Genomic DNA, 25,941 nt, shown 5'->3' on the forward strand with positions numbered 1-25,941 from the left:
AAAAAAAAAACAAAACCATAAAACTAGCCTAGAGAAGATTATTTGCCTAAACTGTAAGGTTAAAAAAACCTAAGTCAGAAAGCTTAAAAAAACCCAAAACAAAACAACCACACAACATTTTCTTACTGCTAATCATATTTCTGTTTCTCCCCCACTCCCAATTGCTCTGCGAATTTGTAATTCACTGCTTCCAAAGGTTCTTAAACTTGTTCTACTGGTTTTCAGAAGCAGACAGACTTGTTTTTCTAAGCTCTTCAGTACACCAACTGAATTTATTTAATTTTTCATTTCACCCCTGCAAAGAACCCCGGGATGCTCCTTGAAGGGCCCTAAATCAATCACTCCGTTGTATCCTATGGATATATTCAGTGTACTCCACAATGCTGTAATTACCTGGTGTACAAAACCATACAGAGCCGTGCTAAAATGAAGGCACTGTTTAGCAACCATAAAGACCTTGATCCTTGATGGAAAAGTGCCTTATCACAACTAATGCAGCCAGCTGCAAGGGGAGCAACTTTTCATGAAAATCCTTCCTTTGCTCTCTTATAGACAAAATAAAGGAGAGCGGTTGCTTTGTTGTCATGGGTGGAAGGGGCTTCATAAGGGCCTCCTGAAGGTGTCCTGGAGCAAGATCCATTCTGTTTTCTTCCCTATCAAAGTTATCCTGGAGGACATTCTACCCTGGTTTCTTCCATATGAAGGTCCCTGGTTCCAAGGATTTGTAGGGATCAACAAACTGTAAAGCTCAAGGGTCGCTTTAATGTGGTCTAAGGGAAGGATGCCCCTTGGAGCTCTCAGTGTCTCGGAAACATGATTTTTGGATCTGTGTGAGGTTAGGAAGGTGGAAAAGGTTCAGAGTTGCTGCTACGATCTGGGGCGGCTGTCAGGGTAATTAACGGGAGCTCTGTCGGAAACGGGCCAGTCCGGGGCACAAGGAAATAAGGCAGCGAGAAGACCAAGCTCCGAGGTCCGTGCTGGTTCAGAAAGGCGACTCAAACAAGGCGTGAACGCGGGGCCCCGTGCCAGCCCCGCGCTCAGAAGGGCTCGCCTCCAGCCAGGACCTTTTCCGCCCGAGTTGGCGGCCGCGGAGCGGGGCCGGGAAGCGGAGCGGGGCCGGGACGCGGAGCGGGGCCGGGAAGCGAACCGGGGCCGGGAAGCGAACCGGGGCCGGGACGCGGAGCGGGGCCGGGAAGCGGAGCGGGGCCGGGAAGCGAACCGGGGCCGGGACACGGAGCGGGGCCGGGAAGCGGAGCGGGGCCGGGACGCGGAGCGGGGCCGGGACGCGGAGCGGGGCCGGGAAGCGAACCGGGGCCGGGAAGCGAACCGGGGCCGGGACGCGGAGCGGGGCCGGGAAGCGGAGCGGGGCCGGGAAGCGAACCGGGGCCGGGACACGGAGCGGGGCCGGGAAGCGGAGCGGGGCCGGGACGCGGAGCGGGGCCGGGAAGCGAACCGGGGCCGGGAAGCGGAGCGGGGCCGGGACACGCCGCGGGCCGGGCGGGAGGCGCGGCCGCCCCCTGCAGGGCCGCGCCGGGAGGCGCCGCGGGAGCGGGCGGGACGGAGGCGGCCCCGGGGCCGGGACAAAGCCCGGGGCGGCGGCGAGGGGCACCGCCCGTCTCCCTCCGCCCCGCACTACTTCGCCCCAGATGTCCCCGCCGCCGGAGGGGAAGGGGGCCGGGCCGAGGCGGGGCCGGGGCGGGCGGAGCGGGGAGCGAGGGAGGCGCCGAGCAGGGAGAGCACCGGGCGGGCTGAGGCAGCCGCGGAGCGGGGTGGCCGCGGCCCTGGCACGGCGGCGCCCGGGGGCGGGAGCCCGGGGGCCGGGCGGAGGAAGAGGAGGGGCGCGGGCAGCGGCGAGCGGAGCCTGGAGTCTGGAGGAGCCGCCGCGCCGAGGCGGCCGCGGAGGTGAGCGGGCGGCGGGAGGAGGCCCCTGCCCGGGCGGGGCTGACACCGGCCCCGGGGTCCCCGCCGGGCGCGGAGCGGGTGTGCGCGGGGCGTGCGGGGGCAGAGGCAGGGGAAGGGGAAGGGGAAGGGCTGGGGCGCTCCCGGCCGCCCGGGGCTTTCCCCGCAGGGAGGTGGTCGCGCTGCCGGGCGGCTCCGAGCCGTGCCCGGGCGGGCGGGGCGGCGGCCGGGCCGGGCTGAGCGCGGCTCGGGGGCGCGGTGCCGGGCGCGGGGCGGCGGCGCGGGTGTCACGCCGTGACCCCGGGGCTGCCGGGCGCCGCTGCCGCGAACAAAGAAGCGTGCGGGGAGCAGCGCTGCCCTGCAACGCGAACTCCCGGAACGCCCGCAGCCGGCAGGAGGAAAATGGGCTGAGGAGAGGGTTCGGTGATGAAGCCTCGCTAGGAGGAATGTTTCTAGGATGGAAGGATATATTCCGTTCTCCTCGGGAGGAAATGCAAGACTTGCTGTGGTTTTGAGGCCACTGTCATATCTGCTCATTGTTTATTGTTGGGGATTTTTTTTTTTTTTTTTTTTGCATGTGGCTAATAACGCTTGGTAACAACAAATTTTCTTTAAATCGTGTCTCTTGATTAATCCAACAGTATTAGGAAGAATAAGGAATAAGAGTCCTTGACTTTGGTCTTTGTTGTCTGCGTTTGCAGCTGACTGAATTATGACTTGCATGTAGGGTTAAAAGTGCTGTCTCCTTTATTTCAGAGCTCTAGGGGAAGATCTTGTCTCTCCTGACATCTTGCGATTGAGATACCTGAGAACAGGTTCAGTAAGAATCAAGTTCCTGAAGAAGACACTATGAATGTATTGAAATAAGAAGCTGTAAACATTTTTTTTCCCCTGTCGCTTGTACTGTATAAGAAACCGTAATGTGAAGCGCTTCTCGGACACTCTCCCAGATGTATGAAGTCTGCAAAGCTCGCTGGCCAGACTGTCTGCTTTAGTCAGTGCTACTCGCCACGTTTGTGGTGTGTATGTAGTACTCTGAAGAGAAATCACTTTTTTTATGAAATTCCCAGAAGGAACATTTTATTATGGACAGCTTTTTCTGTATGTATATCCAGAGAGATTAATGCCTAGAGTTGAAAGGCGTTTAGTATACACTGCAGAGTTGGCTTTCCCTCAGCTTTTCCAGATGTATTGTCTCCCCTGTACACTGGGAACACACACAACTGCCTGAGCCACAGATGCAGCCATGGAGCTGCGTGAACTTGTGAGCAGAAGTCTCGCCGAGGGCTGGTCCCAGCCGCCGCTGCACGATGTCAGCTGAGCTGTGATTGTGCCGTGCTGATCCCAGCACAGCGCACAGATGGAGTGACACCCGTCCTGCACAGGGGAGGCTGCTGAGTTTTACCGGGAAGGGTGACCGGTTGCTGTCACCTCTGTCAAGTTCCGCACACAAGGTCGTCCTGCGCCGGGTGAACGCGCCTCTCCCAGCTCCTGAGATGTTGAAGATGTGCTGCAGCTTATGACACATCCAAGAGAAGAAGCTTTATAAAATGGCTCAAACCAGCTTGCTGCAGGGAAAGCAGTTTTACTGTAGGGAGTGGGTTTTCCACAAGCTTCAGCACTGCCTCCAGGAGAAAGCGAGCTGCGGCGGCAGTGCTGCCAACAAGCCACCTCTTGTAGCGAATCCTGGGAATAACAGCGGTGTTGTCTCTGGGAAAGGAGCTGCCTGGGGTGTGTTGTTGGTAGGAGGGCCCGGCAGTGGGAAGACAGCCCTCTGCACTGAGTTACTGTGGCCAAGCTCACCTGCAAACCTACAGAGAGGCTTACATCGCCAGGCCCTGGCCTTCCACTTCTGCAGGGCCCAGGACTCCGACACGCTCTGTGTCGGAGGCTTTATTAGAGGTTTAGTCACACAAATATGCCGCAGTGGACTGATCCAGGGATATGAGGACAAACTAAGAGATCCTGCTATTCAAAGTCTCTTGCAGCCCGGGGAATGTGAGAGGAACCCTGCTGAAGCATTTAAAAGGTAAAAACAAATTAAAACAAACAAACAAAAACAGCCCTGTTGAAAACAAACCCAAAATAAAACAAACAAGAAAAGTCTGCTGTTTAGGTCTTCCTTCCAGTAAGCCTAAGATGCAGATAGTTTAAAACATGTTTGTTTCATGGCTTGTTATCTCTGTCGGAGCGTGCAGACTTAACATGGAAAAACCTAACTTTGTCGTTATAGCTGACATAAATAAATATTTACTTTTAAAACAAAATTTATTATTAACAGTGAATTTATTTACATTTGTATGTTAGTACCCTCAGATGTGACTGGGTGTTTTGGAAGGACTTGAAAGTAATTGACTTCAGAGTGGAAAATATCTGGTCCATGGTCTCTATGTGCCATAAAGGTAGGGCAGTTATCCTTCACAGACCTGAAAGAGACCTTACAGGACCCTTGGAAAAGCTTCCAATAACATACTCTGTCTAAGAGGAAACTGGGCTAATGGACCCCTGGGTCTGATCCAGCACATCGGTTTTATGTTTGTCTAAAAATATGTGGTAAGAAAATGTCAATTAACTCCTTATGTTACTTCTCACAATATGCACAGATTGTGTCAAATCTTTACTGCTGCTTCTTCTGTAAGTACTTCAAAGTGTTGATGGGATGAGAAATTGATTGAGAAATTGATCAGAAATGGATCACCCTGACCCTTAAGAGGTTTGTCAGCTGTCTAAGCTGAATGGAAAAGAAACAGGCTTTTGTTACTAGTGTTCCCTAACAAACCATAGTCTCCTGAGTATATCACTGATAATTCTGTTTCTTTGAGGATAAGGGTATATGAAAGGATAAATTACATGTATGTAAGTGTATATCCAGAGATACTTAAAACAATGTACAGTGTTGAGCACAGCCTTTGTCAGCATGTGTCTATTGGTCTTTATTCCTTTGGGTCACAATGAAGAAAATTCATGAAGGGTAAGGCTTGTCTTCATGAACAGGGCTTCAGATGAACGTGTTGCCAGTATAAAACTTCTCTGGAATATTGGTTAAACTGATTTTTTTTTTGGTACTGTGTAGCGGTGTAACTTTTTTTGGTACTTGAGGGTTTATTGCCTATTTCCAGTATGAAATTCCTCTCCTCTATTTTTTCTTTCCTGCCTACTAGGAATGTGGAGACAAGTACTGAGGTTGAACTGTAGTCCTTGCTTTCATTGTCATGGTGGTGTAAAAGAGCCTTTTAGTTCTGATGGCTGTTATGTCCTTGCCTGCTGAATAAACAGGATGCATGTCTACATTGTTCTCAGTGTAGTGTCTTAAAACAAATAGTCTAAACCGAGACTAGTTCTGGATTTTTTGTTTGCTGCTAAGTGAATATGCAACTTCTAACAGCTATTAGGGTCCTAATTTCAGAGGTATTAAGCCCTCTTAAATTCTAATGAATAAAAACTGGGTTCAATTAAGGGTCTATAAATGGAATAGCAGACTGGCCATCTAGCTTCAGGCAGTCTTTTAAAATCATGAAAGTGGATTAATCTGGTGCATAAGAGCCTGTTTATGTTTAAAAGTCTATTACAGGGAAATCTGACTAATTTAGTACAGGCAAGTTCTCAGTAAGAGCTGGAATCCTTCCTCTGTTCTAAAAGTGATGGCCTTACTGCACAGAACAGGAGCTAGGTAAATGTCTTTAGACAAAAATGCAACCTAGAACTATAAAATATAAGACAGATTTGTTTAGACTGATTTTTATGAACATAGGGTTTAATGATGGACTGTTTTGAGTAGGTCAGTACACACGGTTCTTGGTTTTGTACTGGAAAAATAAAATAGGCACAACATCCAGCAATAGTCTTTTCCTTCTCAAATTTTGCAGCACTGATTGTGAACTCCTGTTATTACACTAAAAATACTTATGGGGTAGTACAGCACCTTCAGTCATGGAGATTTTTCTTTTTGTCCTTCATGTATTCCCTTGCTCCCACTTATCCTGATCTCCTGCTCTCAGAAGCAGCTGTGGTGGCTGTTCTTCCTTCTCCTGTTTCAGATTTAAGAGAGATGAGGTGTTGGAGACAAGGTGCTGTGCTGGGAATATAAGTTTTCAGCACTGTGGCAGGGGACCAGGAGGTGGCTGTTGACAGCAGCACCACGAGCTTGTTCTGCTGGCTGATACAATCTCTGTCCACAAACAAGAGGCACTTGGCCACCCCCTTCCCACCATCAGACACCTCAATCATTTGTTTGATTGAACCTTTGCTAGTCTATAAACCGTGCAAGGAAGGTTTTAACAAAATTATCATTCAGGATGTTCTGTGGTTTCTGAGTCTTGCCACTGAGCACTTGGATCCTCTGCTCCGGTATGTTCAGAGTTTAAGTGGAGGTTGTTGTAATGTGAAATGAGTTCTAGGAAGGCTTACCAGTCAGATGATTGCACCTCTCCTTGTGTAGAGGCACTGAGGAAGTACAAAGTGCTTGTCTCAGTGCTCCATCGATTTTTGCCTTATTTTAGTTTTTTCAGAAGAAGAGGAGAAAGATTTTTCTTTAACGACGCTGTCAAATTTTTGCTCTGCTTTTCACAGCTGCTCCAGACCCAGCTGTGTATTCATGGCCTAAAATGGAAAGACTTCTCTTCATAAGTGCTAAACAGGATGATACCACTCTATTTTTGTGCTAATTGTCCTGGAAATACTGAGAAAGAAAAGCTTCTTAATGTCTGATAACATGCTAGTTTATAAGCAATGTAAAGTTTGTTAGTTAAAATGGTGACATGTTTTCCTGAAGGATGTTTCTTAAATAGATTTTCAGCAGTCCTGATGGTCAAAGTGATACATGTGAAGCAATGACCCTCAGAGTTAGGGTATTTCTCACACTATTTAAATGGCTTCTCTGTAAAACTTGTTATGCATTTATAAGTTTTAAATGCCCTAAACATTCTTTTGGGGCAGATCTTGAAGTTTTGAAGAACCAGAAGGGCTGAATTACACAAATGCATTTAGCATTTTGAATTTGTTGCTGCACTGACAGCTGAGAGAAAGAACAGTCAGTGTTGGAGCAGAAAGCAGCTTAAAATGTGAGAGTGCTGAATCCTCACACTCAAATTTTCAGTGAAAGTACAGCAGAAGGGAAGGAAAAGATGTTACAGACACCAGAAGTTAAGTAATTATGTGATAAACAAAGAATTTAATTCAAAAGGTCCATTAGGCTCTTCTTCCCTATTGATACAAAAAAAGTTAAATTATATATAACCCAAATTTTTTAATGCTATCTCTAGGGTTGTTTTGGTTTAGCTGCAGCAAGTTTATGCTTCCAGTGATTTGGTAGGAATACAGGCAGATACCACTTATCCAAGGCCATGAGGGCATAGAGCAACTCTGATATAAGCTGTGGATAATGCTGAAATTTGTGTAAACCAGGCTGTAGAAAGGTATTTCCCTTATGTTCCTGGTTTATGTTTTCCAGACAGAGGAGATGACATTAAACACCTTCAGACAGTAGGGTAAAGCACATAATTCTCATGTGTTGTGCTGCAGTTGGGATTCTTGGTGGGAGGCAGAGCTTGCTTCATTCACAGCTCAGAGAGTGTCTGTCACTAGAAGTGTGGGCATGGTTTACCCTGCAGAGCTGATTCTTTTTTGCAGCCATTGCTCTTGAGTTTGAAAGATAGCCAAGACCAAAGCTCCTGGGGTAGAGAATTTAGAGGTAGAAGGTATTAAATAACATCATGTTTTTTAAGTTCCACAAAACTCACCTTTAGTGTGTGTTGGTTTGGTACAAACTTAAACCAAACTTTGAATTTTGCTTGGGTGTGTTGTACAATTAATAAATCACCAAAAAAATGGTGAATTTTCATGTCTCCCACAGGCTGGTGCAGGTGGAGCTGCTCTGCTCTCACTCACAGGTGAAGTTTCTTTCCAGCTTCTGGGCATCTTTTCAAGGAACTTCAAATCTTGTGGACTTTTCACATCCTTATTTCTCACATACTGAATTTGGGTCAATGGTGTCCAAGTGTTTTTTAGCTTGTGAAATATCATAACATTTTATTACTGAAGTATTTCTCATAGAACTACGTTAATGTAAGAGGATCTGAGTGACTTTTGTCAGGAAAAAGAATGAAGCTATGAATTCAGATTTCCACTTACTGCATCACTAATGTTGCATTCCCATGCAAGGAGATGTCCCTGATCAGCAGAGACCCAAACTCCCCAGATATTTAAAAGAAATAAAGCCAAAAAACCAAACCAGAAAGAGCTGCTGAACAAATCTGTTGCTCTTTAAGAACTTCATAGATATTGTCTCAAGCTGATGTTAAATCTTTTTTACCAAAAGTGAATATAGGGAAGCTGTACCCCAGAACTTTTTTTTTTTTAATGTCAACATCGAAAGATGTTTATTTTCTTTCTGTTTCCTCCAGAAAGGACACCAGATTCTATGCATGCTGGTGCTAAATTCAGTGCAATTGTTCCTTTTGTGCAGATTCCCAAACTATCAGAGCTTTTCTTGTTTCTAACTCCTCATCTCTGTGTGCACAGCAGATTTGCCTTGTGATTTAACGTGGCCAATAATGTTAAGTGATGTAAAAGGCCAAACAGTTTTATAGTTCTCTAGAATATGCAAATACCTGTAGACTTCAGTGTAAGAGGTGTGAGAGGTCATGTAAGGTTCTCTGCTGACTGTAAGTTTGAAGCAGGGGTTTATTTTGTTTAAATTTGAAAGCCTTGTATGAGTTGTGTGAGTCACTCCCTTGGACAGCGTTAAAGTGCAGCAGGGCTTGTGCCAATTGCTGTTATCTATGTAAAGTTCCTTCTGCCTACTTGGAGAACTCCAAAGATTGAGCCTCTGGTGTTTTTTTCTTTTGCAATGTAATAGAAACCTCATAAAGGGCAGAATTCAGAGGAAAAACCTCTGAGTTTCAGCCAGAGCTAACAAGCATTTCCTTCCCCCAGCCCTTCACCTGTATTGCGTTTCCAGGTTACTAAGTTATTTATCTTTTTCTTACCTCTTCCCTCAAGAGTGGTATATCATCAGAAATTTGCAAATGTGTAGGTGATAGAGTTTTTACTCCTATCTAAATGAAATGGGGCAACAAGCTTTATTTCAAGTTCTGGTTTCTTTGTCTGACAATGTAGAAAAACAGTGGTTTGTTCAGCAAACCTTCTGTGACTTTTATCCAGGGACTTCCAATCTGCAGTACTGAAATGCATTTTTCCTGCTTAGATGAAGGAAAAGATTTAGACACTGAGTTGTAAACGATGACAGATGAAGTGTGAAGAAGCTGTTCATTTTTAGAACTCCTTGTACCATCTTTGAAGTCAGTAATATAATTAAAATTATAATGGATTGTGTAGGCTTTATTGAGCAATTAACTAGTGAGCTTTTCGCTGGTTTGGAGTAGCCTATTCTTAATTGCAAAAATCTGAGTGCATTTTGGAGTAAATTTGAGATGAATTAGGAGTATCCTGACTCTAATGGGTTTTGATATTGCACCCTACAAACTTGGGGAGTTTTCCTTGCTAGTGAATTAACCACAGTATGTGCTTCTACTGCAGTTTGCAGCACCCGAGTTCCAAGACTGCTGTGAAGAGGTGAGAGGCATGATTGGACACAATTAAAGATGCCTCAGCTTGGGCTACTGGAAAGCTAAAAGCTGCTGGGATTTCTGTCAATTTACTCTAGAAGACATTAGTAATTCAGATTAATCTTTCATAGATGATAAATGATTCACATTTTCTCACCCAGGTCTCAGACTGTCTGGGAGTGATCTACTTCTTTTTTCTCTCATCTACTTCCTTCTGGAAAGGGCTGCTACAGAGCCTTTCCCTCTGCTTCCAGAGCTTCAGTACAATCCTGGGAGCTGTAGCTCTCCAGTGGTTGCAGGAAGGGTGTGAGGATATAGATTTTGTCAGACTCTCTTAATTTTGTAGAGCTATAAATGGTAGAAACAAGGGCAAGGACTAACTGTATCCTGTTTCATGCAAAGAAGGATCTGAATGCATAAAAAATTAATTTACAAGATCTTTTATAGAAGTAACTTGTTAAAGCTCTAGTGTTTTTGTTACACATTTACCACATGTAAAGTTCAAATGTGCAACTGACTGATTTCAACCTTGAGAAGGTTGGAAGGGGAGCTCAGAAAAATCAAGTCCAACATCTCCTTCACCAGACAGAAAAAACTGAAGATGCTGACTTCATCTGCTCTTATGCTTCACAGTTCTTCTAGAAAAAAAAAAAAAAATTCCATATGTTACCCTGAGTTGGTTTCTTCTTGCTATAATCTTAAGTTTTTTACTACTTAGGGTGTTCTCCAGAGATAGGGAGAATGAATTCTTTCTTTCCTTTTTGGGACAGCACTTTGTCTTTAAATACAGCTTTATTCTGTTTAATCTCAGCCTGAAATTCAACAATTCATTTTGTTAGTGTGTCCTCAGAGGTCACACCTAGGAATGTGGCATTAAAAAATCCCTTACCTAAATAAAAGGGTTTGGTTTCTAAAGGGATTTTTTTTTAACCAATGTTTTAGCTGTGTAAATTGGCAACATTCTACTTTGGTAATTTCCCAGATTTTTGTCCATTCCTACATCGTTCACTTATGCTTGACTAGAATCCTGAAGCTCGTTGGACCCTAGCTCAGAAGAGCTTGATCTGGTAGAAGATTGAATTCTCCTTTTAGTAGGAGTCTTCAGTTGAGAACGATCTCATTACAGTTAAAATCAAATTGTTTTGTTTATCTGTGATTTATTTAATACTCAACAATGATGGAGGCAAGGTACAACTGAAAATCATACCAATTTATGGGTGAGATGAGAAACTGTTTCTGTAAGAGCATGCCACGAGAGGGTTAAAAGCCATCTGCCAACTCAGCCTGTCTTTCCAGTGGGGTTGCAGAAGGTAAATTTGCTTTTGTGAGCGCATCTTGACTCTGCTGGAGCTTCTGAGTATTTATGTGCAACTGGGCCTTTAGAGTTTGAACTGGTGCTGGGTTTCATAGGAAACTCTGTGTTCTGGTGCTCTCCAGACCAGTAGAACCGTTGAGATTGCCTGAAGCTTAAGTACTTTGTGGTATGTTTCTCTTTAGGCTTTTCCCTTAAATCTGTGGAGTTAACGGGTCACATAGCAGCAGTAGGTGTTTCTGCAAGAGCAAGCTGTATGTTCCTCTTTCATTGTATGGAAGCACAGCCTACAGACTGAACATAATACCGTTTAAGGTTTTAACCTTTTCAGATTAAATTACCATAAGAAAGTTTCCCCGAGGCATTTTAATAATGACAACTTACATAGACCTTTTTGTCTTTTACTTCTATAGGCATTAACATTTTGGCTTTAATCAATGTGGCTCAGACTTAAATCTTACAGGTTTTCCTATAAGCTGTTTAGTTAGATGGACCTTCATAGCAATTCTTACTTGTTAATTATTTCCCTTCCCTTCAGTTTTCTGTGCACACGTTCATAGCTTGTGCAAGGGTTTAGGTTTCTTTTACTGTCTTCTTTTTCAATTAAAAAAAAAAAAAAGGATTTGGCGGATTGTGAAGTAGAAAGGATGTAGTGTGTCTTACATACTGGGAGAAGATAATATTGAAATACTGCCTCCTGAAAGCCATGACTTGAAGAGGTTTCAGTTTCTTGTGTGTGATGATGAGTACAATACACTGGGAATGGTGAGAAATCTTCTGTCTTTGTCCAGGAGCAGGAGTGTTTAGTAAATGCAAAGACATTTTGTGATTGAAGAATGACTGATGAAAAAGAAATAATTAGGCCAAAAAGGCAAGAAAATAATTACATTGACCCAAGGCTTGAATTGTACAGAGGTTATTCAAAGGTATTGCAGAGGAGGTGCTAGAAAGAGTGGAGGTGGGTCAATTCCTGGTCTGCTTGTTGATATCAAAATGTGTGAAGATAGCATGAAAAAAGGAACTGAAAATGAGATAATGAAAAGAAGGCAACTGGGAAAATTTGCATAATGAAGAAATAAAATGGGCAAAACAATTGCTATCAAATTCCTCTCTCTCTCATGTTTGCAGATACCTTCACACAGAGTGAGGGCCATGCAGGCAGGTAGAAGGCCATCAGACTTTTGGGCTCAGTTGTGGATGCTGCTGTTTAAATTGATGGGAGTGAGAGGAAGGATGGAATAAAGGATCATATGTGAGTGGACTTTGAGTCCACAGACCACCAGCAGTGTCTTTTCCTTGGGTTTTTTTCTTTCTCATGTCCTAGTAAGAGGTGGTAGTGCTTATGTGAAGAAGGGGAGGTGGGCTCCTGGCTGTGCAGAAAATGCAAGTTGTGTGCTACAGATCTGTGATATCTTAGAACATGAGAGAAGGAAGAGGCCCTGGCAGCACCTTATTTAAGGTTATTTGCAGCATCATGGACTTGTCCTGGAAGAAAGAGAGCACTGTTCAGAAGTTCTACGTTGGTTAAGGAAAATACCAGCAGTGTAAAGATGACAGTAAGAGGCAGGTAGGAATGAACCTCAGGAGGAAAAACTGTTCAGAATGGGATTACAGCATGATCTCCATCTTAGAGCAGTTAATTAACAAGTCTTGATTTAAATACATCAGCTCTCCTGCAGTGATAGTGAGCATGAAACACTAAGCTGTCTAACCTTTTTCTACATTTTCCTGGAGTAGAGTTCAGCAGGACTTTTTTAGAAAAAAAACTCAGTTTGTAGGTAAAGTGAAGCTGATCCATGATAAGAGAAACAGTGTCCTGTGGGATTTTGGATTACCCTAAATGACCACAGTCTTAACAGATGTTAACTGTGTTTCTATATTTCTTTTTGTTAATACCTTCTTTAATTTTAAATTGTAGCTTTCATCCACAGTAAACAATTTGTGTACAAATAATTGGACAGGAAGAAGAGGAAGTTGTAGTTTCTGTCACTTGTTCTGTTGTAGCTAAGGCTAATAAATATGAGGCTACAAAAGCAGTTTCAAAGCTAAATACAACAGTGCAGCAAGATTATAGAATCAGGTCTACACAGTGCTAACCTAACCGTGTTTTTTGAGAGTAAATTATGGTGACAGTACAGAAAGCATCAATTGGAGTTTTGCAGGCAAAACAGAAAAACTGTATCTGCTTGGGGCTGGGGATGAAAAAAACCCAAACCACAAGGTAACTGATAAGGCCCCAAAGTGGTGCATGAGGAACATATGCTGTGAATCATGCTTTGGGGAGTAGGGGAGAATAATTTTGAATGGGACACATGAAAGCTGCTCCATGTGTTGCCTCTTCAACTAAGTGCAATAAACATTAGGATTGTCCGTTCTACTAAGATGGAAAATAAGATGGATAAAGAGATGTGCTAACAAACAGTAGGAAAGCTGTCTTGAGTGTGCTTGACTAGGAAGGTAAATTCTCAACAGCTTTTCATCTGGTATTTGTGCAGAGGATTTTCTCAAAATGAGGTTGGACAGTATAATCCTGCAATCAGTCCAGCAGTGAAAGTGTGAGGTGCTTTATGATGGTGTGCAAGACATGACACAGGCAGGTGTGGAACCACTTGATTAGGGAATGCTCAAGATTTTAAAATGTCAGCTGTTGTTTAGCCTGGCTCTTCCAGGCTGGCAGTTCAAGAGCCCCCTGTTCTGAAGGAGCAGCTTACTGCTGAAACAGCCACTACAGCTCTTCTCCCTGCTTCCCAATCAGCAGTTTTGGGTTTTTTCCCCTTTGGAATGCATAGGACAAATTTAATTAATTTGGGGGTTGTCAGACTGAACTGCAGTAATAATGGTGGCTCTTTTATTGTGTGTATTAATAGGCTGTATTCTCTTTTATGGTCATGGAATAATAGAACATAGTAAACAAGCATATAGCCTGACAACAGGCACACAATTGAATTTATTCAGTGCAGTTTTCTACCTGCCTCATCTGGGAGTTTTTAGATTTCTTTTTGTGCTTAGCATTTCTCTCATGCCAGCAAATACAATCATATACCTGGAAAGAAATATCTGTTCCTTCAGTTGCGTTTATGCACTGCATAAATAGAAACAGAGAAGATAAAGGGATTTTTGTCTGTTTCCAAAATGTAGAAGAATACCTAAAAATTCAAATGCCTGTAAAGTTACAAGAATTTCAATTCCATTGTGTCTTAATGTGTTCAGATGACACAGCTTATAGAAGTTACATTTTTGTTTAACAAAGAAATATTAGTTTTGCTACAACTAGGGAATCAGGTAGTTAATAAGGAAAGCTGAAAAGACTGAATGTATGGGTGTATATGTATTTTTCACTTGCTGTACCTTTGATTTCATAAATTATTTAAAACTAACCTTGTGATTTTGATACATTCTGTTGCATATCTAAACTTGTTCATTTTCTTATTGTGGTGCTCCACTCGTACATGTTGCATTTCAACCACAGGCTTTTGAATATTTCAAAGTAAATTGTTATCCTAACTTTACATGTATGCAAAATAAGGCAAAGTATAGGCAATTCTCTCATTTCTACTGATGATAGTTTTCAGTAAGCCTGATTTGATGCTTTCATCTTGTTCATTTGATCCAAAATGTATGTTCTTTGACACCTCCTACTTTTTTTTAAAGAGAGATGGATTTGCAGGAAAAAATACCATTAAGAACTTAACTGATTGCTTAACAGAAAGAAAAACATTGATTTTTTTGACCCTAAATAAAGAGCTTTAAAGCAAAACATTGTGGGTGATAAATTCCAGGAATAAATCTAAATAACAGCAACTTAGACAACAGTTCAAAAACTGGGGATGGAGGGGGAGGGGAAATGGGTTTAGTCATGTAGGTCATGAGACAGACAAGAAGATAAGTCAGGGAGTAATCAAATGCCGTAGGTGTCTATACTAATGGAAACAAGGTAAGGGGTGAACAAGCAGAACTGGAAATTTTAGTGTACAGTCAAGACTGAGTTCAGTGCTCTAAAAGATCTGTCAGGATAACTTGTGTAGCAGGTATGTGTTTAAAAAAAAGTAGCTTGTTTTGTGCATAATATGCTTGTAGTTCCAGAATAAAGTTAAGAAATGAAAGCCACTGGAAAATCTGAACAAAATACATATATCACATGTAGTGATAGCCCTACATGTGGGATTTTACTTCAAGGTTTTCTGGACTGTAAATCAAACTACCTACCAACTACCTATCAGACTATATTGTGTGTCTTAAGAGTTTACCTGCTTTGTCCAAGTAACTAAGAGAGAGTCCCTCACCTCAAAACCATGTCTTTTGTAAAATTACAAGTGCTTTACCCTGCCAAAGCAGCAAACTCAAGTAAGCTAAGCTGCTTTAAGATAAGAAGTGTTGTCGTCCATGGCATATAATTTGGATGATAATGTCTGCAGAGTTAAAAATTTGAATAACAAATAGGAGATAAACATTAGCTGGGAGGGCATGATACAAGGAATCTGCCAGTGACCATGCTCCTGATGGTGAAGAGGAAACAATAGCTTGTAGGGAGACATAAATTAGCTTTAGTCAGATTGGAAAAAATCAGCTGAGGAAGTGAAAGAAATCTTTTTGATATAGTGACTATGAAGTGATCTTAAATGCATGTGTTGGGTTAATGGTTGGACTCAAAGGTCTTTCCCACCCTAAATGATTCTGTGATTCTTTCCTTAGAAGGGGAGGAAGAAGAAAGACAAACTAAAAAAGATGGAAATGTTTACCGTCTCAGAGGATTTGTGAGTAAGATCTGATGAAGACAAGTATAATGAAAGGAATTGGCTGGGAAGAGCACTGAGGTCTTAAAGCACTGTATTAAATGTCTGGTTCAGTGAAACTGAGCTCCTCATAGCTTACATATTGAACTCTAGCAGGAAGGTGGCAGAAAGAAAGTAGAACGGTCACTAAATGTGAAAGTGATGTAAAAATGAGAGCCAGACTGCAAGTTCAAGGTGTGTTGATCATGCTTCCTGTCAGGTATGTTTCACAAGAAGTAACTCCATGTGTTAGCAGAAAAAAGACAATATCCACCAAGTTATTCCTTAGGGAGAAAAAACTGATATAGTAGGAGAGCTAAAATTTTAATGCTCCTGTATATTGCCCTTTCTTTAAAAGCACTCATTTTGCAGTCAGCTAACATAATTAAAAGTAGCAAGAAATAGGTAAGATCAAAGAAAAATATAGCCCAGGCCAAAAACCTCAAACAGGTATCCAACACAGAATAGGTGAGATGTTCTCAAACTGTTACTGACTGTCTTCAAAGGACAGGTTATCTTTATCAGGATTGCTGAAAATTCAGAGTTGAAAGAAAAATGTGTGTATTTAGTGCCTTGATTTAAGACTGATATAAAAGGTCTGGGGAATTAGAAGTGTGTCAGTTGAGATGAAAAATGCCAGAAGAAATAATCAATCAGACAAACTATTTCCAGACAGCTGGGAGATAACAAAGAGGTGAAAAACAACTAACATGGTATGACATGGTTTGGTTTTGATAAATTTAATCTAGTGCCTGTTTGGAAGAGTCACAGGACTTGTGGATAAGAGATAACCATAAATGCCATCTTGACTGCTTTGCTTACAGGAGACTGGTGTAAACAGGCCATGTGCAAGGTAGAACTATATTTGACTACGTGGAATAAGACATTAGTAACTGTACTTAATTATCAGTACACCACTTTCAAACTGACACAGCACATCAAGTTGGTTTCATAGGGGTCTATTCTCTGGGTTTTTTTTTTTTCTTTTCTTTTCAGCCTGTTCCTTAATTCTGTCAGGTGACTGTAGAGAAAGTTATAAATTTTGGGTACTACTGGCTTCCTTGTAATGACCCTGGTGATACCTGTGGGACAGAAGTTATAGGCAGGAAGTACAAGATTTGAATTGCAGGAAAGCAGGTAAAGGTTAGACACAGGAAGGGAAGGAGAAAACTTCCCAGTTTCAAGAATATTGAAGCGCTGGAATGGATTGCTTAGGGAGATAGTACTGATTTGTGGAAATCTTCAGAAATGCCTAGGCTTGGGTGGCAGGGTGGCAGGTGTGGAGCTGATCCTGCTGAAGGTGGGGAAGTGGACTAGTTGACCTCTCCATCACTATAAAACAGAACTGTGAGAGTTTGTTTTGAATACATTGTGCTTTTTATTTATATTACGTGTTTGGGGAAAAATATTTTCATTGTGTTGTGTACTCTTCCCCTCTTTGCCTTTGGGGACACAGATTTTTGTATGTCAGACAGTGTAATTTAGAATACATTTTATATGTTAGGACATACGGCAAGTATATTCCATTTAAAATACAGTCAGCCCGCTCCTGGTAGCATTGTGAATGGTTTTCAGCCACAGTTTGTCTGTCCTTTATAATAGCCAAGTTGTTTGCAAACTGTTCTGGGCAATCCATTATGACACCAAAATATTTGCTCTTGGGGCTTCTATTTTCCGAGGTTTCAAGTAAATGCGCGAGTAGATCCGCTGGCAGTGCTTCGCGGGCAGAAATCACCTCTGCATTTGTGTGAGGCTGTAGGAGGGCTCTAATCGCTGGCCAGGGTCCAGCATGGGCTGTTTCTGTGGGACCAGTGGTGCTGCTCGCACCATAAACTCAGCTTTTGTCTGGCCCGATGCCCTAGAGCTGGCTTTTGTGCTCTCCTGGTGGGGCTGCAAGGCCGCCTTACAATTGCAGATAAAATCCAGGTTGCTACAAGACATTGCAAAATCAGGTATTGAGTTGCACAAGACTCGCCTGCTGTTTCTAATTCACCACTTCTGAAAAGGCCAGACCCTCCATTTACATCTGTGTACTTCACCTAGAGCTTTCCCGATGGGTGATTCTCAGGCTGGCTTTTGTTTTGTTTGTTTGTTTTCCTCTTCTGCTTCCTTCATAGGATTAACCATGGTTGGGTAGAATTGTTAGAGCCGGTTTGTCTTCCTATGCAGCCTACAAATAAATACATTTACTAGAAACAATAATCTGTATTATACTGTAGCCCAGGAGTGTGCCTTAATTCCAGTATTACACTTAGTCAGGAAATCATAATCAGCTGCAGTGCACTTTATCTTGTTGAGAAAGTACAGAACGAGCTCCTCGATAACCAGATCAGATCTGTCAGTGTGTACACAGGTGTGCACACATCCAACTGGGTCCCTTCACTTTTGCCTTATGGGTTACATTTTTCAGCTTTTTAAAGTGTGGAATTGTTCCGTGCTTCGCAGCCCTCGTATTTCATAAATATTCCCAGTTAGTTAAGGGTCCCGTGTGTCTGTTTTTCTGGATGTTTTTACCAGTATGAGCAGCTAGGCAATTAGAAGGAAAGGCCTGTATTCCACATGTATATAGTGCCAAGAATTGGGGTGGTGATATACAGAAAGCAGCTATTGATTTGATCATTAATTTCCCTTTTAATCATTAGCCAGAATGCATTATAAGGCAGGTAAATAAACTGTTTACTGTAGGTCATCCACAAGACATAAATGCCTTGTCACAGGACAAAATAAAACTCACTTCTCTGCAAACAGTGCTACAAGTAATTTGTAAAGATGCTCTGGTTTTTCTTTCTGTGTGAATACAGCTGCTAAAAGTACTTGGAAAGAGGGTAATATTTCATCAGCTGAACAGCAGGAATTGTCAATTTTATTAGAATTTAAATTCATCTTTTCTTTTTTTATGGCGACCTGTGCCCCAAATGCAGTTTGGAAAACAAAAGAGAAAAATGCAGCTATTGGTGTAAGTCTGTCTTTGCTGAAGCTTCTAACAGTCTTTAACAGCTTTATCTTCACTGGCTCCATGCTTTTAAATGCAAATAGAGACCTGGGGGCGGTGGGGACAGACAGTTTTAATGGATTATACTCCCTGCTAACCAACCCCTGGATTATTACAATGTACAAATGAACATGTGTCTGTAAGCATAGGAGAAGTGACCTCTGGTGTTTGCAGTCGCTTGTGAGAATTTTTCAAGTCGGGATGATTAAAAATACTTGAGGTTTAGCATTTTGTTTAGCATCTCATTTAGAGGCAGCAGCATCAGGTTCCCCCTTAGTGGTTAGGATTTTTGCTAGGTCTCAGCATGTGATTTTTAGGCAAAAATCCCGCTGTTTCTTACATTGCTGGCAAAAATGACTACAACATTATGTAAATATAGCTGGCTTATTTACAGTCTTGCTGAGCACTTTATTTTCAGTTTTTGCCAAAACAACATAAATGGAAGTAAGTGTCTTAAAAATCACATTGTAAAGGGCTGTGATATGTCATGTTGTAAACCACTTACAAGGAGGAAGATGCTTGTTTGCTTGTTTGAAGATTGAGATGAGTGCTTGGAGAATTGTTTTGTTATATACCAGGTATTGTTAAACTCTTTATATATAAACATGTAATGACAAAGACATTGATCCAGTATATATAGAGGCATATTCCTGATCAATATGCAGGGTTTAGGAATATGACAAATAGCTGATGAATTTCCTCAAGGAATCTAGTGTAGAAACGTGGGAAAAAGCAGGAGGAGGCTATGTGTAGAATAATGATGTTGTCCACTTTTTTATGAACTTTCTTCAGAAAGAACAGTGTGTGAATTCCTGATGCAGGAATGTATTCTCAGGAATACAAGTTGGAAATACCAAGATATAACCTCTTGGGAGGTGTCTCTAGAAGCAGTTAGTTGAAGCATTGTTATATGGTTTAGAAAAGGAAAGGTAAGAACTCAGTAGTAGTAGTACAGCAGATTTCCAAGTATGTAATTTCCATCATAAAATTTGAAGTGTGTCATGCTTTGCTAAAAGTAGCAGCACTTGGAGTCTGACAAATCAGGGGTAGTGGTTGTGTTCTTCTTTGTGGGTTTGGTGGTTTTTTTTTTTGTTTGTGTTGTTGTTGTTGTTTGGTTGTGGGTTTTTTTGGGTTTTTTTTTTTTTTTGCCCTGCTGCTCCTGGCCTGCTTAGGAGATGATTTTTATACAGTTGTTCTGTATGTTTGTCAGTAGAGAATGCTGACAGCAGGGTAGAGAAACAGGAGCACTTCTAGGAAGCTATGCTCCCAGTTTAAGTGGGACATAGCTGAATTTTTTATACACCAGAGACAGTCAAATATGAGGAGCACATTATGATTTCTTTTGCTCCTAGAGCCACACTCATTAATTGCTATTTGGCAAAGTGTTTTCTTTATTCTTTTTTTTTTTTTTCTTTTTTAAATAAGTATGTGCACTCCACTGTGACTCTTTTCAGCTTTTTGGACAACGTTGCTGTCTTTCTTCTCTGTTCTGTTGTGTTTTTGTGGATCCAATCTAAAAATCCCAAGGCCAGCCATAAGTAGAACTTCAGCATAGCCTGTATATATTCCTTCCATGTGTGGAAAATCATGTTTGCATGTGTTCAGTCAATTCAGTAGCAATCTTGAAGAATTCTATGGGATGGCTCATTGTTCTGAGGAATTCTTGTTTGCTGCAGAGCATGTGAAACATCTTTGCTCTGCATAAGTAAGTCATTAGATTGCCATTAAAATAATTCCATCCTATAAAATACCTAATTGTGCTGTTTTCTCTGGAGATTTTATATTTTTACAAATATCCAGGTTAACTTGTTTTTTTTTTTTTAATTATTTTAAATTGATAATATTTTATATCTATATTAAATATACAACTTGTTAAGAGAAAGCTGTTACTCTTTCAGAAGGTAAAGAAAGTCAACTTGCAGTCTTTTGAGAGGCACTCTGCAATTAAGCAATCTGTTACAACAATCTGTAGATGAATCACCCTTGAGGGAAGTGCTTTAAAGACATTGTTAATTCCTTGTTGATTTATGTTATTTTCCTGTGTAATCAAGAAATGGCAGGGGAGTGGAATTACTAAGTCATGTTGTAGAAAAGACCTTTGAGATCTCTGACCCAGTACTGCCCAGCCCACCACTAAACCATGTCTTGGGAGAAGAGGCTGACTTAGGGAGGGCTCGCTGTCCAGGTGAGTGATAAGGATACGAAACAGAACTGGCCCCAAGACTGAGCCCAGGCAATCCCACTTGTGACCTGCCCCCAGCTGGGTTTAAATCCTTTCCCCACCTCTCTTTAGACTCCACCATCCAGGTTTGTGCAGGGGATGATGAGGGTGACACTGGCAGAGGCTTTACTGGAGTCAAGGTGAACACCATGCGCAGCCTTGCCCTCATCCCTGAGCAGGTCACCTTGTCCTAGAAGGAGATCAGGTTGGTCAGGCAGGACCTGCCTTTCCTAACCCCATGCTGTCTGGAGCTGATCCCCTGGCTGTCACATAATGGGACTTTGGCAAATTAGCACAGCACTTCCCGAAAAGTTTCACTATTATGTTCCTTGGCACCCGCTCTGAACTCGTGATGTAAAGTGTCTCGGAAGAACAGAATTTTATCAAGCAGTTTCAAAGGGCACTTAAAGAGAAAGCCTGATCAATATCTTGTTAATGCCACACTTTTATTAATATTGCTCTAAGCTGGGAGAAGCCATTGTGCCTCATTTCTTATGTGCATATATTTTTCCTAGTGGAATTTAAATTATGTTAAGATTCAGAAATAAAAGCATTGTGGAGTGGAAAGAAGCAGAGCACAGAGAGACAAGGGGCTGTGGAATAGCATTTTGTGGAGCAGCTTCAATATGCTAGGACTCATCTGCCTGGGACAAAATAGCTCAGAGAGGCTGTGGTACAAATGGCATAGATAGTGAGAATATGACATTACTGCTCACTGCCCCTTCCAGTCAGAAGTTAAAGGATATCAAATGGAACAAGGACATTTTGCTTTTTAAACCACAAAAGGAAGAACCCTTCCATTTCATGCAGTGTGCAGCTAAGCTGCAGACAGCCTTGCTGCTGTGAATGCCAGAGCCTTAAACCAGTTCATACAAGACTTGGACAGACCTGTGGAAGTGTGGTCAGTTAAAGGATGTTAAATGCAAAGTCCCTGGAAGCAGTGATTGCTGAGAATGATGGTAAAAGTTGGCCTTCTAGTGCTTGCCCAGTGCTTAAATTGTTCCTTACACATCTGCTTCCAGCCCTGTTTAGAGGCAGAGTGATTTGGGAATCTTTCCCAGACAAGACTTTTTGCTTTTCTTGGTGGTGTTCCCAACAGGTAAAAACTGACACAAGAATGTTTCTGGATGCTCCTAAGGTATTTCATAGGCATTTTGTTAGGGTCACATGGATTTTAAGTGAGATTTTTAATTTAAGATAACCATTACCATTTCTTTATATCTCATAGTAACATTCATTCTCAAAAAGTAATTTCATACAGAGAACTATGTGAGAAGAAAATTAGTTTTGATAGGGAATGAAATGTTGCAGGAAAAATGCCTTGACACACAAATAGCTGAGGGGGCAAGACAGCGTTGTGGTGGGGGAAGGGGTGGAAAATGTGATCATTTCCAACCTCCTCCTTTCACTGTGGGATTGGCATCACTTGGGAAAGTAATTTTAACCTCATGGCTACTTTAATTTCCTGTTCTATAAATTGGTAGCTGCTTAACTTCCCAGCGTAGTGAGCAGTGATGTCAGTTGTACATCAGGCATCCTCTGAAGGAGTACCTAGCTGGGGAATTACAAGAGTTCCAGAAGTCTTGTGCTTCTGAAAAAAAGGGGGGAAGGCCATGTTTTAAAATCCATGTAGTACTGAATATTTTCAGATCACAAGTATTCTGTACTTCCTTTTTATACCTCTGAGGAAATTACCCCCCTAGTCTGTTCTGCTAGATTCTGCTGTTACTGTCAGGCGTGAAAAGTGCACCGCTGTTTCCATTTGGCTTTTTTATCTGTCAGAAAACCAGAAAATAACCAACCTCCCCCAACAAGGCTTATGAATCATTTCTGAAGTGGGTTAAATTCTTGCATTAACAGGCAGGATTTTCCTATTCCCATTTGAATGCTTGGTAGGTGATAATATGTTGACCAAAGTCTGCTGAAGGTAAATTTGTTCAGTAAAATAAATGAAAAAAGGTTATTATGGACTTGAGTAAAACAAAAAATACTTATGATGGGCATGCCTTCTGGACATGTGCAAACAGCAAATTTACAAGAGAGTAAACTGTCAGATATGTATTTTTCTCACCTCGTTTCATTTTCCAAATCCTTGTACTATAAAGTCAAAGTTTACTTGCCAAGTGTATTTAAAGATAATTTAGTCAGTGAAACTTACAGGCCTAAATCACTATGAAAAATAGTAGTGTAGTGTGGAAATACTGAATAGATGTATGGATGGTTATGTAGTGCTATTTAAAGATACATGTAAATGCAGTTAGGTATATTTTTAAGAACCACCTGCTAAAGAGACCAACAGTAGATGCAAATTTGAATTTTTTAGTCACACAATCAGATGTGTTGTTAGAGCTGCATCTCAAGGATGCAGATAATCCTTTCCCAGTAACAGGAGCTTGGCAACTTCAATATAAATAAAAGCTAATACATCAAAGTCACTACCGAATGCCTCAGTCTGTTACTAATTTGCATTTTATTTGTGAAGGTGTGGCAGAAATTCTGTTCTTTGTAATAGTGTTATTCATTCAGACTTGAACTCTTTGAGCTTTGATATTTCATGTGTCTTTCAGACTTTTTTTTCATGACCAGCTATTGTTCACTATTAGTTTCTGATAAGCAGTTGCAACAGCTTTGGCAGAGACAACAGCAGTGAAGTTTTTAAGCTTTAGGCCAAGTAGGTTCTTAGTGAAGCAACATTTTTCCAAGTCTTCTAATTAGCCGTGGACACTATTACATAATGTTTAAGTATTGTTATAAATTAGAAGTTCGTGAAAAAGTAATGGTGCCTAAACAAGAGCTAGATCACTATCTGCCTGTTCAAAGTATTTCTTCTAGTTTAGTCTACTTCAATGTTTTCCATAGTAACTTTTTTAAAAAGTAACTTTGCATTTTAAGTTGATCATGACTTTGTCCTGGATGTGACAGTGACGTGGCACGGATGCGATGTGACAGTCAATGCATTGTTAAATGCATTTAAAATACTGATTTTGTGTCATGTTGCTTCCAGGTGCATTCTGCTGCCTCTCCTGGGAATGAAGCCCCCTCAGCAGAGCCTCTTCATGCTGGTGGATTCGGTGGACGAGGGCTGCAACGTTTCCGAGGGTGAACAGACTTCCACGAGTTTATCTGGGACAATAGCAGAGATTTTAGCCAGCCACTTCGAGTTCTTCCCTCCCTGGCTGCTCCTCCTGTGTTCTGCCCGCAAGCAGAGTAAAGCTGTTACAAAAATGTTTACAGGTGAGCACAGAGCACAGGAATTGTTTGGGACCTGTACCTAGGATGTTGTATTTGCCAGGCCCTGGGGATGGTGGGAAGCACTGCTGCATGCTTGCTTGTAAAAAATGACAATAGGAAAAATAGCAATTCTAAAAAACACACATCCCTCTTTCCCAAGGACTATGGAGAGTTTAAATCAACTACACATTTTGGAGTTAAATTTTATCTTTGCAAAGCATCCATGTTCTCTTCAGTGTCTTGAGTTTTCCTCTTGCTTTGCTCATTTCAGGAGGCTTCAAACGGCATAGGTGATGTGTAAGTACAGAAGTATTTCAGCTGCATACACCCATTCCTTACAACCTCAGAAGGTTTTCCTTTCATCTGCCATTGAAATCTCTCACCATGTTTGCAGAAAGTGGGTAATAATCTCTGAAGGTGAAATGGGAGAGAGGAACAATGTAGATGTGGATTCTTGGACTGTGCTTTTGGCAAAGGTTGCACATGAAAAAAGATTTTTACAGCTTCTTCATCCAGGCTCTACTGTGTCATGAGAACATTTCTTCACTGTAATGACATTGTTACTGGAAGTTCTCTGAAATGTAATAAAAGGCAATATCTGGACTGGATTCCAGGCCTTATGTATAAAGCCTGTGTGTATTAAGGACACAATTAGGACAAAAAATGTGATTATAGTACTTAGACCCATAGGCTTGCTCGTTTTTACAGTGGCAGAAGGTCAATGGGATAATTGCATTTTGGAATGAAGTACTGTATTAATCAGTGGCAGACATGAAGACTGGTATTTGGGAGTATGTGACAACTAAAAGAAACTTTGGGGTGGCTTCACCGGGTTCCTTCAGGCACTATTCATATGGGAATAGTTTTGTCAGAGTTTGGCTGATTAGATATGTTGTTATTGCCAAAAAAACAGACAAGACTTTCTCACAACAGTCCTGTTTCCTTTCCATTGAACTATACAATGTTACAGACTAGCCCTAAAAAAGTGCTGTTGTCTTTTAAATATATTTCCAGATGGAATTCCTGACAGGAAAAATCAGCAGAACTAATGCATATGCCTTTAAAATAAATTTAATTCCAGCAAGTTAATTTTTCATTTCCACAGAGTATGACCTGATGAATAGCATAAAGGAAATTGGTGTGTGATACTATAATCCCACCTTCAATGTGGAAAAGGTACAGCAAAGAAAGAATTGGATACAAATTGAGAAGAAATTTTAGGGTCTATTTGGAGGCAGTTGTGGTTTAGCCACTATGAAAGGAAAATGTGACAGTACAGCCAATGTGATGGCTGCCCAGTTAATTCACTGTTGGAGGATTTTCCTGTTACCAGCCAATATTCAGGTTTGCAGTAGTGAGGATCTGAGGAACATGGCTGAAGCTTCCATTAACTTCAAAAACTATGTAACTTGGTGTTGTAAAACTGCAAATAATGTGGGTTTCTTTTTGGGTTCTGGCCTGCAAAGGATTGACTGACATTAACTCTTCTGCTGGGGCAAGTTCTTCTCCTCCTTTGTGGTATTCGAATGTTTACTTTTAGCTAAGCCATTTTTTAAAGCTATTTATATTTAGTAGGTGGGCAGGCAGAAGTGGAGACCACCAATAGGTATTTGGACCAAATAAAAATCAGTTGCACTGTAACTTGGTGAGACAGATTGAGATCCCTTCAGAATTGATGAAGAAAATGTGTCCCATCTGTAGTTTTTTATTTTAAAATAAGTTTTGGAGTATGGTATGAAATACACATTGGCCAGTATTAATTTGTTTGCAGTGAGCTTGTATCTGTTTTCACTTAAAATTTTCATTCAGTGAAAAATTCTTCTGAGTCTGTCTGACAAATAAGTTTAGCTCTCATGTCAGCAAAGTGTTCCCAATGACTGGAAGCGGGCTTGCTGCAGTTGCCTTGTCCTGATGATGCTCTTTTTTGGGCGTGCAGTACAGATGGGAGT

General features: G+C 41.7%; 1 protein-coding gene across 1 annotated transcript in view; it reads left to right on the forward strand.

The window, feature by feature from the left end:
* The first annotated feature begins 1,786 nt into the window (after positions 1–1,786).
* Positions 1,787–25,941, forward strand: part of ANKRD50 (ankyrin repeat domain containing 50) — a 39,122-nt gene continuing 14,967 nt past the window's right edge. Inside the window, exons 1-3 of the mRNA XM_021554927.2 lie at positions 1,787–1,902; positions 2,656–3,928; positions 23,766–23,995. Of these exons, the coding sequence (XP_021410602.1) occupies positions 3,450–3,928; positions 23,766–23,995 (709 nt within the window). The 5' untranslated portion in view covers positions 1,787–1,902; positions 2,656–3,449. The remainder of the gene's footprint in view (positions 1,903–2,655; positions 3,929–23,765; positions 23,996–25,941) is intronic.

The sequence above is a fragment of the Lonchura striata genome, chromosome 4 (assembly GCF_046129695.1).
Source record: "Lonchura striata isolate bLonStr1 chromosome 4, bLonStr1.mat, whole genome shotgun sequence".
Lineage (NCBI taxonomy): Eukaryota > Metazoa > Chordata > Aves > Passeriformes > Estrildidae > Lonchura > Lonchura striata.